The 13,762-nt window shown below is 34.8% G+C and overlaps 3 protein-coding genes across 6 annotated transcripts; all 3 read left to right on the forward strand.

The window, feature by feature from the left end:
• Positions 1 to 2,695: 2,695 nt before the first annotated feature.
• On the forward strand, positions 2,696 to 4,474 carry LOC106292353 (zinc finger BED domain-containing protein RICESLEEPER 2-like). Its single transcript, XM_013727948.1, has 4 exons — positions 2,696 to 3,230; positions 3,330 to 3,785; positions 3,892 to 4,271; positions 4,379 to 4,474. The coding sequence occupies exons 1-4, from the start codon at positions 2,696 to 2,698 to the stop codon at positions 4,472 to 4,474; spliced, it is 1,467 nt and encodes a 488-aa protein (XP_013583402.1).
• Positions 4,475 to 6,899: 2,425 nt separating this feature from the next.
• Positions 6,900 to 8,113, forward strand: LOC106293138 (dihydroneopterin aldolase 1-like). 2 transcript variants are annotated; one of them, XM_013728810.1, is made up of 3 exons: positions 6,900 to 7,014; positions 7,487 to 7,703; positions 7,794 to 8,113. In XM_013728810.1, the coding sequence occupies exons 1-3, from the start codon at positions 6,966 to 6,968 to the stop codon at positions 7,990 to 7,992; spliced, it is 465 nt and encodes a 154-aa protein (XP_013584264.1). In that variant the 5' UTR covers positions 6,900 to 6,965; the 3' UTR covers positions 7,993 to 8,113. The 2 variants fall into 2 exon arrangements, with proteins under 2 accessions (XP_013584264.1, XP_013584265.1); XM_013728811.1 differs by having other exon boundaries at positions 6,903 to 7,014; positions 7,499 to 7,703.
• Positions 8,114 to 10,156: 2,043 nt separating this feature from the next.
• LOC106344165 lies at positions 10,157 to 13,267 on the forward strand. Of its 3 annotated transcripts, none has more exons than XM_013783574.1 (11): positions 10,157 to 10,291; positions 10,517 to 10,657; positions 10,762 to 10,883; positions 10,959 to 11,067; positions 11,202 to 11,241; positions 11,327 to 11,416; positions 11,494 to 11,593; positions 11,678 to 11,802; positions 12,043 to 12,145; positions 12,231 to 12,787; positions 12,854 to 13,267. In XM_013783574.1, the coding sequence occupies exons 2-11, from the start codon at positions 10,540 to 10,542 to the stop codon at positions 13,089 to 13,091; spliced, it is 1,602 nt and encodes a 533-aa protein (XP_013639028.1). In that variant the 5' UTR covers positions 10,157 to 10,291; positions 10,517 to 10,539; the 3' UTR covers positions 13,092 to 13,267. The 3 variants fall into 3 exon arrangements, with proteins under 3 accessions (XP_013639028.1, XP_013639030.1, XP_013639029.1); XM_013783576.1 differs by having other exon boundaries at positions 12,866 to 13,267; XM_013783575.1 differs by having other exon boundaries at positions 10,163 to 10,274.
• The last annotated feature ends 495 nt before the right edge of the window (positions 13,268 to 13,762 follow it).

Genomic DNA, 13,762 nt, shown 5'->3' on the forward strand with positions numbered 1-13,762 from the left:
TATGTCCAAAAACGCATCGATCGATCACTAGTTCGTCGGAATTTCCTCGGAATATTCCGACGGATTGATGTTTCCTCGGAATTCCGTCGGTATATTCCGAGGAAATTCCTCGGGAAATTCCAAGGATTTCATTTTCCGTCGGAATGTCCGTCAGAATACCGATGTTTTCTTGTAGTGCGTGCATGATACGAGCCCATATGGTTCTAGCATCCAAGGGGGAGTGTTATGAACAATTTGGATTGCTAGTAACCAAATGGCCAAACCGTGGCCCATGGAGAGAGAGAGAGTCGGCGGCCCAAAAGGGAGAGAGAGTGGCCGACTTTAGTATTAGGATGTTTCCATTTATCTCTTCATGATTATCTTTAAGAAGTTTTCCTTTTTCCTTTAGGATAATGATTTGTACTCTTTCCTTTTATCTATTCCTTGTAACCTCTATATAAGGGAACACTTTGATTGAGTAATAAACACACACGATTTCCCCTTTGTTTACAACAAAACTATGTCCGGCTTGTTTTCTTTGTTGTCTGTAAGAGCTTGAGATCTCAAGACAGTCATGACAACGGTAAGTTTAGATCGTATTAACTAGTCAGCTATAGGACGTATGCTGCTACAAGTCGTCTACGTTATAGCAGAACTTAGGAATTTATAAAAGACAGCTAGCGCTAAAGAGACGGTTATAAAACTTGCAAGAAGCTCAAAACGTTAACTTTCTCTGCTTAACTTTTGTCAGTTCGCAGTTTCTGCGGTTGTAGTTATCTTCGTGTAATGAAACTCTATCTGTAAACGGTGATGAACAGGTGTGGTCGAAGCTAATCCTTTCTTGATATATTCTTGCAACTCCTTTATAGGTATGTATTGTCGCCAAGAAGCTCTTAAGATAGGAGGATCGGGACTCCTGGTGAGCAGTACTTTGCCAGGAATAATTACACCACTGAACAAGGTGTTGCAACAAGTATAGATATGATGCCAAACAATAAACTGTGCTAAAATCATCGGATTCTGGATCCACCAAACTACAGAACATTTGTAACTTTTATTATTTTTGTGATGACTAATCATTTTAGCACTAACAAGAAATGAAACTGTTCAAATAATCAAATTGCTAACGGACAAATGTATCAATTTAAATCATTAGTTTTTATCAATTTAACTACTCCCTCTTTCCACAAAAGTAGAAGTTTTGAAATTTTCACCCACCTCACAAAATAATTTTACAATGTCAAAAGCAATTTTTTTAGTAACATAATTTCAAAAGAGTAAACTTTGTTTCAATAGTAATTGTCTTAATTTATATGGATAAAAATAATTAAAATAATTAAAAATTACACTGAAAATATGGCTGTCAGTTGGTTGGGTGTCCATGGGTGTGGCCCAGTCCAGACTGTGTTGGACGGATAATGGGTAAGCCCAAATATTTTATGGTCTAGTTGGGCTGAACACCAAGTTTGTCCATGGGCAAGTTGGGCCAATCGTTTTGGATACTGGGCTAACCCGTTAAAGTAAAAAACTAGATTTTCTAATATTGGGGAAAAATCGATCGGTTGCTCAAAAAAAAAAAATCGATTGAATCGATCTGGTTTCTGCTTTTCGATTCATCTGCGATTTTGCGATGAAAATCAATCTTTGCATCTCGATCCGTCTTCTCCGGCCTTGATTCTCTTAATCCTAACCAGATTTCTCCATTCTCTACGTCTTCTCTACGTCTTCTCTACGTCTGACTTCTTCGTCTCAACCTCTGCATTTCATGTATGATCTTATTCTCGATCCATCTCGTTCTGTGTTGTGGGTTTTAGCTTCGATCTTATTCTCGAGTTTTCGCTTCGATCCATCTCGGTTTATCTCTGATGAATCTCGTTTAACTTTTATTTTGTGAATATGTGATGAATCTCGTTTTTACTCTTGCTCTGATGATGATGATGAATCGTTTAGATTATAAAATTCATATATATCGTTTTGTTTTGGATTCAGAAACACGAGGAGTTGTATGAAGATTGAAGCTCAAGTTATCTCCTCGATATAGCCGTTATCTCTGCAAGATTCTTGTATTCTCCGTGTATCTCCTTGGTAAGTTTCGAACCATTCCTTTGTATGATGATGAATCTTTAACAGTCTAACTGAGTAGTATCGTTATGTGTTAACTGAGTAGCAATGCTATGAGCCTATGATAATTGATTATTGATTATGTGTTGTGGGTTTTGAGTGTTGATGATGAATCTCGTTTTGTATGATCATGAATCTCTTTTCCTCTGTTGACTCTAGTTTTGATGATGATGATGATGACGATGACTCGCATTTTCATTGTTTACTCTAATTTCTGGGTTTCTATGTCCATGTTTTATAATAAGAAGATTAAGAGAAGAATGTTCATGTTTTATAATAAGAAGATTAAGAGAAGAGGGTTTAGATCTTCGTTCTGATTTGATTTTTTTTTCTCATCGTGCTTTTGACTTCAATTTAGAAACTGGCCACTAAAGAATCTGTGATGAATCTCGGTTAACTTTTGTTTTGTGGATTTATAAGAATAATCTCGTTAGTATTTCAACCGTTGTGGTTTTGTGTGTTCACAATTTGCTAATATTATTCAATGTATCCTTTACAGATTGTCTTCACTTGCTACTTGCCTCGGCTTTCTCTTCAGACTTATTCAACCATGATAACTGCTCCTTTCTCATTTAAATATGTTTTGTTTCAGAAAATGAAAGCTATAGACTTGAACGATGATGGTCAGAATGATGTGATGGATGAAGATATAGAGGATCATGAAGTTTTAGAGGATTCACAGGCTAACAAAGGCACACAACCGAGACAAGTTCAGTCAAGCCGTAGAGTCTCTAGGTGCTGGAGGAAGTTTACTATACTTGGAGGAAGGCTGTCTGATGGTACAACTAAGATCAGATGCAACCTTTGTAGAAGGTTTTACTTCTTCAATCTTCGCAGGAATGGAACCTCAACTCTGACTCGTCATATGAAGGTATGTCCAAAAGCTGTTGGAACACCTAGAAGTAGTCCTAGGAAGGTGGATATGATGGTGTTTCGTGAGATGATAGCTATGGCCATTATAGAGCATGATCTTCCTTACAAGTTTGTAGAGTATAAGAGGATTAGAATGGCTTTTACTTATGCTAATTCCAGTATTGAGTATTGGAGTAGAAACACAGCAGCTTCTGATGTGTTGAAGATTTATGAAAATGAAAAGCAGAAACTTAGGAAAATCTTAAATGATTTTCCTAGTAGAGTTTGTTTAACAACAGATCTCTGGAGGGCTATCACGATTGAAGGCTATCTCTGCTTGACTGCCCACTACATCGATGAAGATTGAAATTTGCAAGCTACAATATTGGCTTTCACCGCTTTTCCTCCGCCTCATTCGGGAATAGCCATTGCTGTGAAGCTGATTGAGCTGCTAAAGGAGTGGGGACTGGAAAAGAAGGTCTTCTGTCTCACTGTAGACAATGCTTCTTCGAATGGTAGCATGCAGAGTATCATGAAGAGACAAATGCACAAAGATCTGGTCTGTGGTGGCGAGTTCTTCCATGTACGATGTTCAGCACACATCATTAATCTTATTGTTCAAGACGGCTTGGCAGTGATTGAAGGAGCATTGCAGAAAATCAGGGAGAGTGTCAAGTTCGTTAGAGGATCAGAAAGTAGAGAAATAATGTTTCAAAATTGTGTAGAAACATTAGGGATTGAGGGTGATGAAGGTCTGGTTTTAGATGTAAGTACACGCTGGAATTCTACTTTCCTAATGCTTGATAGAGCTATAAAGTTCAAGCAGGCACTAGGTAACTTGGCGGATGTAGAAGCGAGTTATGAGTTTTCCCTCATATTCTGAGTGGAGGAGAGCATAAATGATTTGTGAGCTTCTAAGGCCATTTTCTGAAATTACAGATTTGATTTCTGGTTCTTCATACCCAACATCAAATTTGTATTTCAATGAAGTTTGGAAGATTGAGTGTTGGTTGAGAGCTCATGCGAATTTCCGTGATCCTGTTATTTGTGAAATGGTGAAGTGTATGAAGCTCAAGTTCGATAAATACTGGGAAGAGTACAGCGATATCCTTGCAATTGCTGCTGTTTTTGATCCAAGACTGAAATTTGCCTGCTTGGAATATTGTTTCTCAGTTTTAGATCAGCCTAGTTGTAAGAGAAGATTGGCTCATGTGTGTTCAAAGATCGATAAACTGTTTGGAGCTTATAAGAAAAACCAGAGAACCAGTAGTGCTGCATGTTCACAAGTAGAAACACAAGATGTTCCAGCCGGTTATGGTGTAAGTTATGTTCTGAAGTTATTTCTGATAAGTGTTTTTAACTTCTGATATCATATAAGTGATGATTAATCTGTTTTTTTCAGGGATTTTATGTCTTTTTTTCTCAGAAAGCTGTTGGTAGCAGAAAGTCTACTCTTGATATATACTTGGATGAGCCATTGCTTGACATGGCCACTTACAATGGTTCAAAGAGTTGGCAGTAATGGCTCGAGAGGTTCTGAGTATACCAATAACGACAGTGGCATCTGAATCTTCATTTAGTATATGTAGTAGAGTTCTTAACAAGTATAGGAGCTGTCTACTACCTACTAATGTTCAAGCTTTAGTGTGTACAAGGAACTGGTTAAAAGGATTTCCTGAAATTGGTAAATGTTGGTTATAATCTATTCATATAATAAATTGCTTCAGAATCTTCATGAAATTATTTTTTTTTGGTAGGTGATGAGTCTGTTGAGAAGACATAAGAGGAGAAAGAAGAAGAGGATAAAGAGAAGGAGAAAGAAGAAGAGAGTGGAGAGTCTAGAGACTTGACTTGAGGTATTATTTGATCTTGATGTGTTTACTGCTCATTCCGAGTTATAAACAGTTTGAATTCTGCATCTAGACTAGTGAACTGGTACCTTATGAGTTCTGTTTAGTTTGTTCTGGCTCCTGAGATGAGACATTATCATTGTATTTACTTGAAGTTCTAGTCAGGGGTGAACCCAAAAAGTTTTTTATGTGGGGTCATAAGTGTGGGTAAAATTTTGTCAAAAAACCAAAATATTAAGAAAAAGGGTCACTGAAGGGATTTGATCCAGGGTTTGTGGGTTCAGTACAAAGCTTCCTAACAAAATATGCTAGCGTCAAATAACAATTTAGCTTGCAAAATTATGTTTATTATATATCTGTGGTGTCAGATGACCCCATAACTCTTAACGGCCGAGGAGAAAGAAGAAGAAGATAACGAGAAGGAGAAAGAAGAAGAGAGTGGAGAGTCTAGAGACTTGACTTGAGGTATTATTTGATCTTGATGTGTTTACTGCTCATTCCGAGTTATAAACAGTTTGAATTCTGCATCTAGACTAGTGAACTGGTACCTTATGAGTTCTGTTTAGTTTGTTCTGGCTCCTGAGATGAGACATTATCATTGTATTTACTTGAAGTTCTAGTCAGGGGTGAACCCAAAAAGTTTTTTATGTGGGGTCATAAGTGTGGGTAAAATTTTGTCAAAAAACCAAAATATTAAGAAAAAGGGTCACTGAAGGGATTTGATCCAGGGTTTGTGGGTTCAGTACAAAGCTTCCTAACAAAATATGCTAGCGTCAAATAACAATTTAGCTTGCAAAATTATGTTTATTATATATCTGTGGTGTCAGATGACCCCATAACTCTTAACGTGGGTCCGCCACTGGTTCTAGTAGAAGTTGACTTGATATTCATTTCGTTCATTCACCTTGTTGAAGTTTACTGACAGTAATACTGTGTAGTTTTGATATATTGTTGGGTAGTTTTGCAAGAACATTGTGCTGGCAGGAGTCGGTAGTGTGACGTTAATGGATGATAGTTTACTGCTCATTATTGTTTGATCTTGTACTTTGCTTATTGGTTAGTGTTGAAGAGTAACCACTAACCAACAAAGAGTTAGCCTTAGCTTCGAACTTTGCTTTTTGTTTGATCATGTACGTTGTTGTTCAAAGTCTAAAGACTATTACAAAAGCTCTGTTTTTGAAAGAATTGGTGTTAAGACTTTTTTTCCTTCTTGCAGGCTGAAGATACAAGTAGACAAGCTGGAAGATTGCTATCACAATTGATTTTGTGATTCTTGTTATTGGCATGACACCAACACTTCATGCAATATTTCTGTGAAAGAATCAATAAAAACAAATGTCTTTGAGATTATTTCAATTTCAGTCATATTCAAATATTTTTTTTTTGAAAAAACGTAGTGGAATTTTTATTGCTGGATTTAAAGAAATCCTATAATTTTTATTTGCTATAAGTATATAAGTTTATAAATTGAGTTTACAAAAATTGATTATGAACAAAATTGAGCTATCTGCAAAAAAAAAAAAATGGGTGGGTCTTGGATTATTTCCAGTGGACATGCACTAATTTGGGTATGAGTGCTATTGGTATGAGTGTTATATGGGTGTGAGTGTTTTTGGTCATGTGTGTTATATGGTCCAAATAGACCCACCTATTTGGATGTGAACCGCCTAATTGACAGCTCTAACTGAAAATACAAAAACTTCTATATTTGTAAAATGAATAAATATCTCAAAACTTTTTGTTTTCATAAAAAGAGAGAGTAACAGATAAACGTAATCATTTTTAAGAACTCATCCCAAATAAATAATTAAGTAAAAGATTTAAATAACTTGTTTTATCATTATAATATTTGTTTAATGGATCATTTATAAATTATTTTAATTCTGTATGATAATAATGGAAATAGTTAGTGCACAAATAAATATATATATATTTTTTTAAGGAAAAATATTTTGACAAAACAGAAAGATTAAAACGTGATTAACGTGATTATTAGGTGAAACGCATAGCTGTTTCTCGGATTTTGGGCTTACAAAATCTGACATTGGCCCACCACCGTATCCTCGCTGTCAGCTCAGTTCCCTTTAAAACTGATCTTCTCTTATCTCTCTCTATCTCTCACTCATCTAATCTTAAAAATCTACTGCTGCAAACGGAGAAGAGATGTATAGCTCACTTGAAACGACGGCCCCGGCGACGTTGGAACCTCGAGGTATGTCCCAAATGTCCTTTTGAAACTGCATGTCCATAGCAAACAAAAGAAGGATTGATAGTTATGAAGTTCGAGAGATGTACGGATTGTCGTATTAGTTTCTCTTGAACGATTTGCTAGTTTAATTGCTATGTCTAATTGGGATTTTAATGAGGATGTTTTGAGTTTATCACAGTGTTACTGACGTCATCGAAACATTTTTTTTTTGTTTAAAAAGCCTTATGCTAATACTTCCTCTGAAAAAAAAAACTGTTTCAAGGAAATAGATTTTTGTATTTTCTATAAAAAAATTACAATTGTTAAGAAAATTAATTTATTTTATTAAATTATTATTCAAAAAATTATTAAAAAATAAAAATTACAGAAAATATATCTATTTATTATATTAATTTAATGTGTTTTTTTAATGTGTGAAAATATTAAAAAATATATCTTTGTGAAGCCAAGCCAATATGGAATTTTTATTATATAGTTCTTGGAACAGGAACATCCGAGAATAACATGATAAGGACTGGAGGAGACAAACTGGTACTGAAGGGGTTAAAGTTCTACGGTTACCATGGAGCCATTCCAGAAGAGAACACTTTGGGGCAGATGTTTATTGTTGACATCGACGCGTGGGTGAGTCTTAAAAAGGCTGGTCTATCTGATAACTTAGATGATACAATCAGCTACGTTGACATTTTCAGGTTAGCTCTTTTATCAATACCACTTAGGTTGTATAAAACATCTAGGATCCAGACTATCTGATGATTCATGTCTAATTATATTATTTGCAGCATAGCTAAAGAAATTGTTGAAGGGCCACCACTGAACCTTCTGGAGGCGGTAGCGGAACGCATCGCGTCCAGGACGCTTGAAAAGTTTCCTCAAGTAACTGCTGTTCAGGTGAAGCTATGTAAGCCAAATGTTGCACTTATCAAGAACACTATTGATTACTTAGGGGTTGAGATTTTCCGACAGCAAAAGCACTTCTGATTCAAGGAACCGGTGAATGTCCCTCCAAACTTTGTGTTCAATTAACCCTTTGTCCTGACAAAGAGAATTGTATCCGGTGAAATGAAATTATCTTATTTATCATTCACTTTTTGCTCTTTTATACTAAAGCATCAAGAATTATTCACCAAACTCTGCTTAGTCTTCAGAATCTTCTCGGTTAATGTCATCGATAGTTACAATGAGAGAGACTATAAAAGCAAAAATCAACATTCGGTTAAACCATGACCGATAAATTACTCGTCCATAACACAACAACACAAATCAAGATTGAATCCCTTACGACTGTACTGAGATGGAGAGCTTCAACAACATCAGGCAGTGGTTAAGTGAGATTCACAGATATTGTTGAATAATGTCAATTTGTAATCAAACCAAATCAGAAGAAGAAAGGTAACTAAAGTGTTGTGTAGTTTGGTTTAGAGAAGCTGTCAAGTGTCTGAAATAGTGTTGTAGTAATTAAGAAATAGGGTTATGGGTTAGTGGGAGTTGGTATGGTTTTGTTAGCCATAAAATGGCATAGCTTTTGATATAAAGTATGGAAGTCTGAAACAAAACTTTTATGCAATGAACTAAGAAGAATATGTTTCTGATGTGCTCTAAAACAACCACTTCAAAACATGAGTTATGACTGAAATCATAACAGAGATGAGTGAACAAAACAGAGCAAGAGTTCACAAAAGTTCTCAGAATCACAACAGATATGCTTAATGAATAGTGTTTGCAAGTTTTTTTTTTTTCTGAACAGTAGTGTTTGCAAGTTTCTTATCGGTAACAAGAATGATATACTAATGAAAGTATAAGTTGTTTCATCCTTGCCTTTAACATAAGTACATCTTTTAACCTTTTTGAAACATAGCCACATCATACTTCTTTTGACCTTTTGGTCTTATAATTCGAGTTTGGAACACATGATTTTGATTATATATCTTTTAGGCTGATCATGTCCATTACAATAGTATAGGATTTTGAAATCTTGCAGCTAAGTCCAAAGAAACAGAACAAAAATAATTAAAGTTTAATGCAAAGGATATGGAAATCTGATTTATACTCGAGACCCAACTCAAATTTTTTTTTTTTTGACCCAACTCAATTTCTTTTCTTTCTTTTTTGTTTTTCGAAAATAACCCAACTCAACTTCTTCCAAAAACAGTTATATGATATTAACAGTTAAGTAAAACTTCTCCCAAAAACAATTTTTGGATTACATCAATATTAACCAAAAAAAAGCTTCGACATTATTTTTCTCTTTTTTTAATAACATCGATTCAAACTTAGATTCATGCATCTAACACACAATTTGAACATATATGGTCTAACTGGTGACCATTATAGGAACATTACGGATGAATAGGAAAAAAACGCAGAGAAACAAAATTATAGGAACGAAAAGAAAGATGATTCCTTATCTATTTTGGGGAAGAACAAATATGTTCTATATTCCTCTAAGATAAAAAGAATGAGAATAAACGAAAAAAAACTATTCTTTGTAAACAGTAAAAAAAAAATATAATAAGAAATACATTATTTCCTTTCATTCCTTGGTCACCATTCATTCATTCATTCTTGCACATTCTATATGCTTCCTATTAAAAATCAAAGTAATTTATGGTTTGTGTTCAAGTTTTATGAAATCAATATTCTTTTACAAGTTCCATACACGTTAATCAAACCAACATACCACATGTTGGCTTATGTTTCAACAAAAACTAGAATTGTTTTCTTATACTTTTTTTGTTTGTAAAAGGGCATTCAGTTGTTTTCTTATACTTTTGATTTAGTAACAAACTGATGCACACCTCTCTCTTTTATTTAGTAACAAACTGATTTTGTAAAAGGGCATTTTTCTTAGCTTCCCATTTGATCTGGCACAAGAATAAGACAAAGACAGTACTGCTATATTTATGGTGAAGTGAATGACTATAACTCAAAATAGAACAGTTTCCGTTTTGGTATATAGATTGCATTAAAATCACATTTCATAAGTTCATATTGCATTTAAAGTAGATATATTCCTTTTATAGGAAATAAAAAAACAGAAGAGTTCATTGATATAAGTCAACTGACAGCGACACTTAACCGACCTTTTTAAAAAAAGTTGTATAAAAGTCAACAAAAGAAAAACCTCAATCCGTTTCGAATGGGCGTGCAACTGTACTCACTTTGGGAATTGAGACTTTTCTCTCTTTCCCTTTTGCATTTCCCGAGAAAATGAGAGAAAGAATCTAAAGAAAACACCTCCACGTTCTTTTCCCGTCTCGTAGGTAACGCATATCAGGAGGTAGCTGTGCTTTTGAGCTTCCTTTTTTATTATTTACCGTACCCTTGAGGTTCTCATATTGTAGCTTCTTGATCTGGACGATCTTTGATCTTCTTATCAACCTTGATTGATTGATTGATTGATTGGGATCAAATATCTAATAACAGAAATTTTCGGTTTTGGTTTTGTTTCTGTTTTTAATCTTTGATTTGAAGATTCTTTGTGTTTTTTTTTCTGTTTCAAAAGGGATTCAATATTGAAATGTGAGTATGGAGAAGAAACTAGAGATCTGTGAGTACAGAGAGAGGCTTGACAAGACCTTGGCGTCTCCTGACCTCACCAATGACCAAACTCTCAAAACGTTAATCAGACAACAACTCAACCAAGGTTTCGTTTTCTGTTCTTGTTGTTGTGTGTGTTGCTATATAAAATTAAAACTCTTTTGCTGCTGCTTTATTCTTTGCTTTGCGTTAATGTTTGTTTTTTAACAGAGTGTACTGTGGATGTATTGGATCAAAGAGTAGCTGATCTATCTAGTATACTTGAGAAGCTTAGGAGTGCATCAGCAAAGGATCAAGATTTGTCTAACGAAGCTTCGACTGGTGATTGGAAAGTATGTTTTTATTTATTTAACTTTGAAAACAGAACCGTCCTAATGTAGCAAAGTATTATCCTTTTTTTATAACAGGTGAAACATGATCATGAAGATTGTCGTGTTATGTACCGTGAAGGACTTGAAGGAAGCCCTTTTCACACATTGCTCGTTGAAGGTTACATGGATGGCCCTATCCAAGACTGTAAGTTTTCTCAAGTGTTTGGACTGGTACAGGAAACAAAAATTATTTTTTTGAATAACTAGGAGGTTCTGGGTGGGCCGAAACCCGTAATCCCCTCAAATCCGAAACCAGAACATGTAATATTAGTTTTGCAGGTTTATGTGTATCATGGGAATCATCACTCTACGAGAAATGGTGAGAGTGTCTTTGTCCTTCTGTTTATGCGTATTTTTGGTTTCACTGATCTGAGATGGAAACTGATGGTTTATATGTCTTACAGGTGGCCAATCTCTGCATTTCCAGCATTCAGAATCTTACAAACTAAAAGTTTGCAAAAGGAAAAGATCAATGAACAGATATGTTTAATGAGGTCAATTTCACATATTGCAAAGTTCTTTTTCTTTCTAAGTCTGAAGGTTTTGATGATGTTTTTTTTTGTAAGAAAAGGATGAAAGTACCGTGGCCAATGGCAAACAGAGAAGCTGTTGTGCAGTTTTTCTTATTCGAATACTTTAGAGACGGTTTAGTCATCATTCTACTCAACTCGGTAGAAATTTTGTTCATCCTAATCCAGTTATTCTTAATGATTTTGACTCTATCCTAACACACTCTCTGTTAGTATCATCTTTAGATCTCAGCATCAGAAGTAGAGAACTTCGACAAGAAGGGTGTATATGAAGCAGCGGATGCTGTGAGGGTTGATTTAGTAGGCGGCGTTGCTATACAAAGGGTGTCATCAGAGAGAAGTTACTTAAGGTAAGTGTGAGTGAGTGATCACACTCTAGATGTCCGCCTAAGCGGTAAATCGGGACTAAACGAAATGAACGATTCGGTTTAGGTGTTAACAACCCGATCTAGACGTCAAGCTAATCAATAATCCCCTATAAAGCACCTAGTTGCCCGCCTAACAATTTCTTTGAACATTAATATTAAAACATATATAACCAGAAACTTGACATGGACTTTTGGTTATTTATAACTGTGAAAATTTTGTAGATACATATCGGAGATTGATATAAAGCTGGACTTGGTCCCTCCATCTCTAATAAATTTGGTGTCTAGGCAGCTCCTCGGCAACGGTTTCAAACTTTTCAAGAAGGTTATTTTTTCTTTTTCTTTTAAGTTCGTAGAATTAATGATTTTCAGTTGTGTGATGTTGTGGTGTTTCACTTGAACGTATACAGACCATTGGTTCGGTGGCTAAATCTGATGACTACAGGAGAGTTTTAGCTGATCCATTGTATACTATGATACGTCAAGCTCTGTATTCTACTGATGAAATCTGCCAAGCAAATGTGTTCCATAGCCAAGATGAAAGTGGTTGCAAAAGATATGATCATGAGATTGAGGAAGAAGAATGTGGTGATGATGAAGATGAAGATGAGAATAAAAGTGTTTCTTCTTCTTCTTCTGGAGAGAAGGATGAAAGTTACATTGGGAAGACCTACAATGGTAAAACACTTTTCTGTATAAGCCCAGAGGTGAAGCAAGCTTTAGGGACATTAGAGAAAGTGATAACAATGGTTAGAAAATCCAGAACAGATAATAATAATAAGACATCATCAACATCTTTAGAAGAAGAAGAAGAAGAAGAAGAAGCATCCTCATCATCACCAAAGCTACATTTAGAAAGAGCTGAGATTGTTTCAAGCAGCAAAGTTTGTACTCAAGGTCCTAACACTGAGGTTCTTGATGAAGCGTCACTCACACATTATCACCACAACAACAACAACAACAATCGGTAAAAAGTTAAGGAACTTCAAGAAGTTATGTTTGCTAATGGATTAAATAATCTAGACGTTTTAAGAATTGTTTACAGGCGAAGTGGATCAAGTTCTTTTGCAAGAGAAGGCAACAAAATAGCTCCTACGACAACCCCTGAGGTCACTAGGATAACAATCTCACAAGCCACAACTCTTTTCAACCAAACAGAAGAGAACAGTGACGACAAGCCAAGCGGATTAAATGGAGGTAAGAGCTCGGTTCTGCAGAGAAAACGTAAACCACGCTGCTTCGGAATCAGGTCATGGATGAGAAGGACCTGAAAATAGTTTATACCAAATACTACAACATATAGGAAACATCAGATTGTTTCTAGTTACAACACATTTGGATACTTTAAGATTTGCAACAAGTGTTTCAGCAAATACATCAAAGTTTACAAATGTCTTTCTTGAAACCAAATATCATTGATAAAGTGTTTTTAATTCAACCAAAATATGCATTTCCTACTAGCCATTTATTGTTTTCAGAATCAATACTTTGATAATATTTGACTTGTTCAACAATAAATTCTAAACAACCTTCATTTGTGAATGAAATTGAAAGGTATTTGTTCTAAAAAAAGAAATTACCGCTCTTTTATATCTCGTTGACTTGGCCCAAATTATATTTTCATATATTTAAACTCCTTGACTTAACAATTAAAAAAAACTAGATCCTGACCCGCTCGCCAGCGCGGATATGAATTTTCAGTTTTTAATTATTTATTTTATTAAATGATGTATTTGTAAAATTCATTCATATTATATTCATTAAGTAAATATTTTTTTTGCATCTTAAACTATCTATTTTTTTACGAATGTGTGATATCATATAAAAAAATATAAAAAAATGAGTATACATAGTTAATTAGATAATTGTAAAAACATAAAAAAAAATTTCATTTACGATATCATATAAATAATGATCCACCCAGTTAACAAAAATCATGATT

The sequence above is a fragment of the Brassica oleracea genome, chromosome C5 (genome assembly GCF_000695525.1).
Source record: "Brassica oleracea var. oleracea cultivar TO1000 chromosome C5, BOL, whole genome shotgun sequence".
NCBI lineage: Eukaryota > Viridiplantae > Streptophyta > Magnoliopsida > Brassicales > Brassicaceae > Brassica > Brassica oleracea.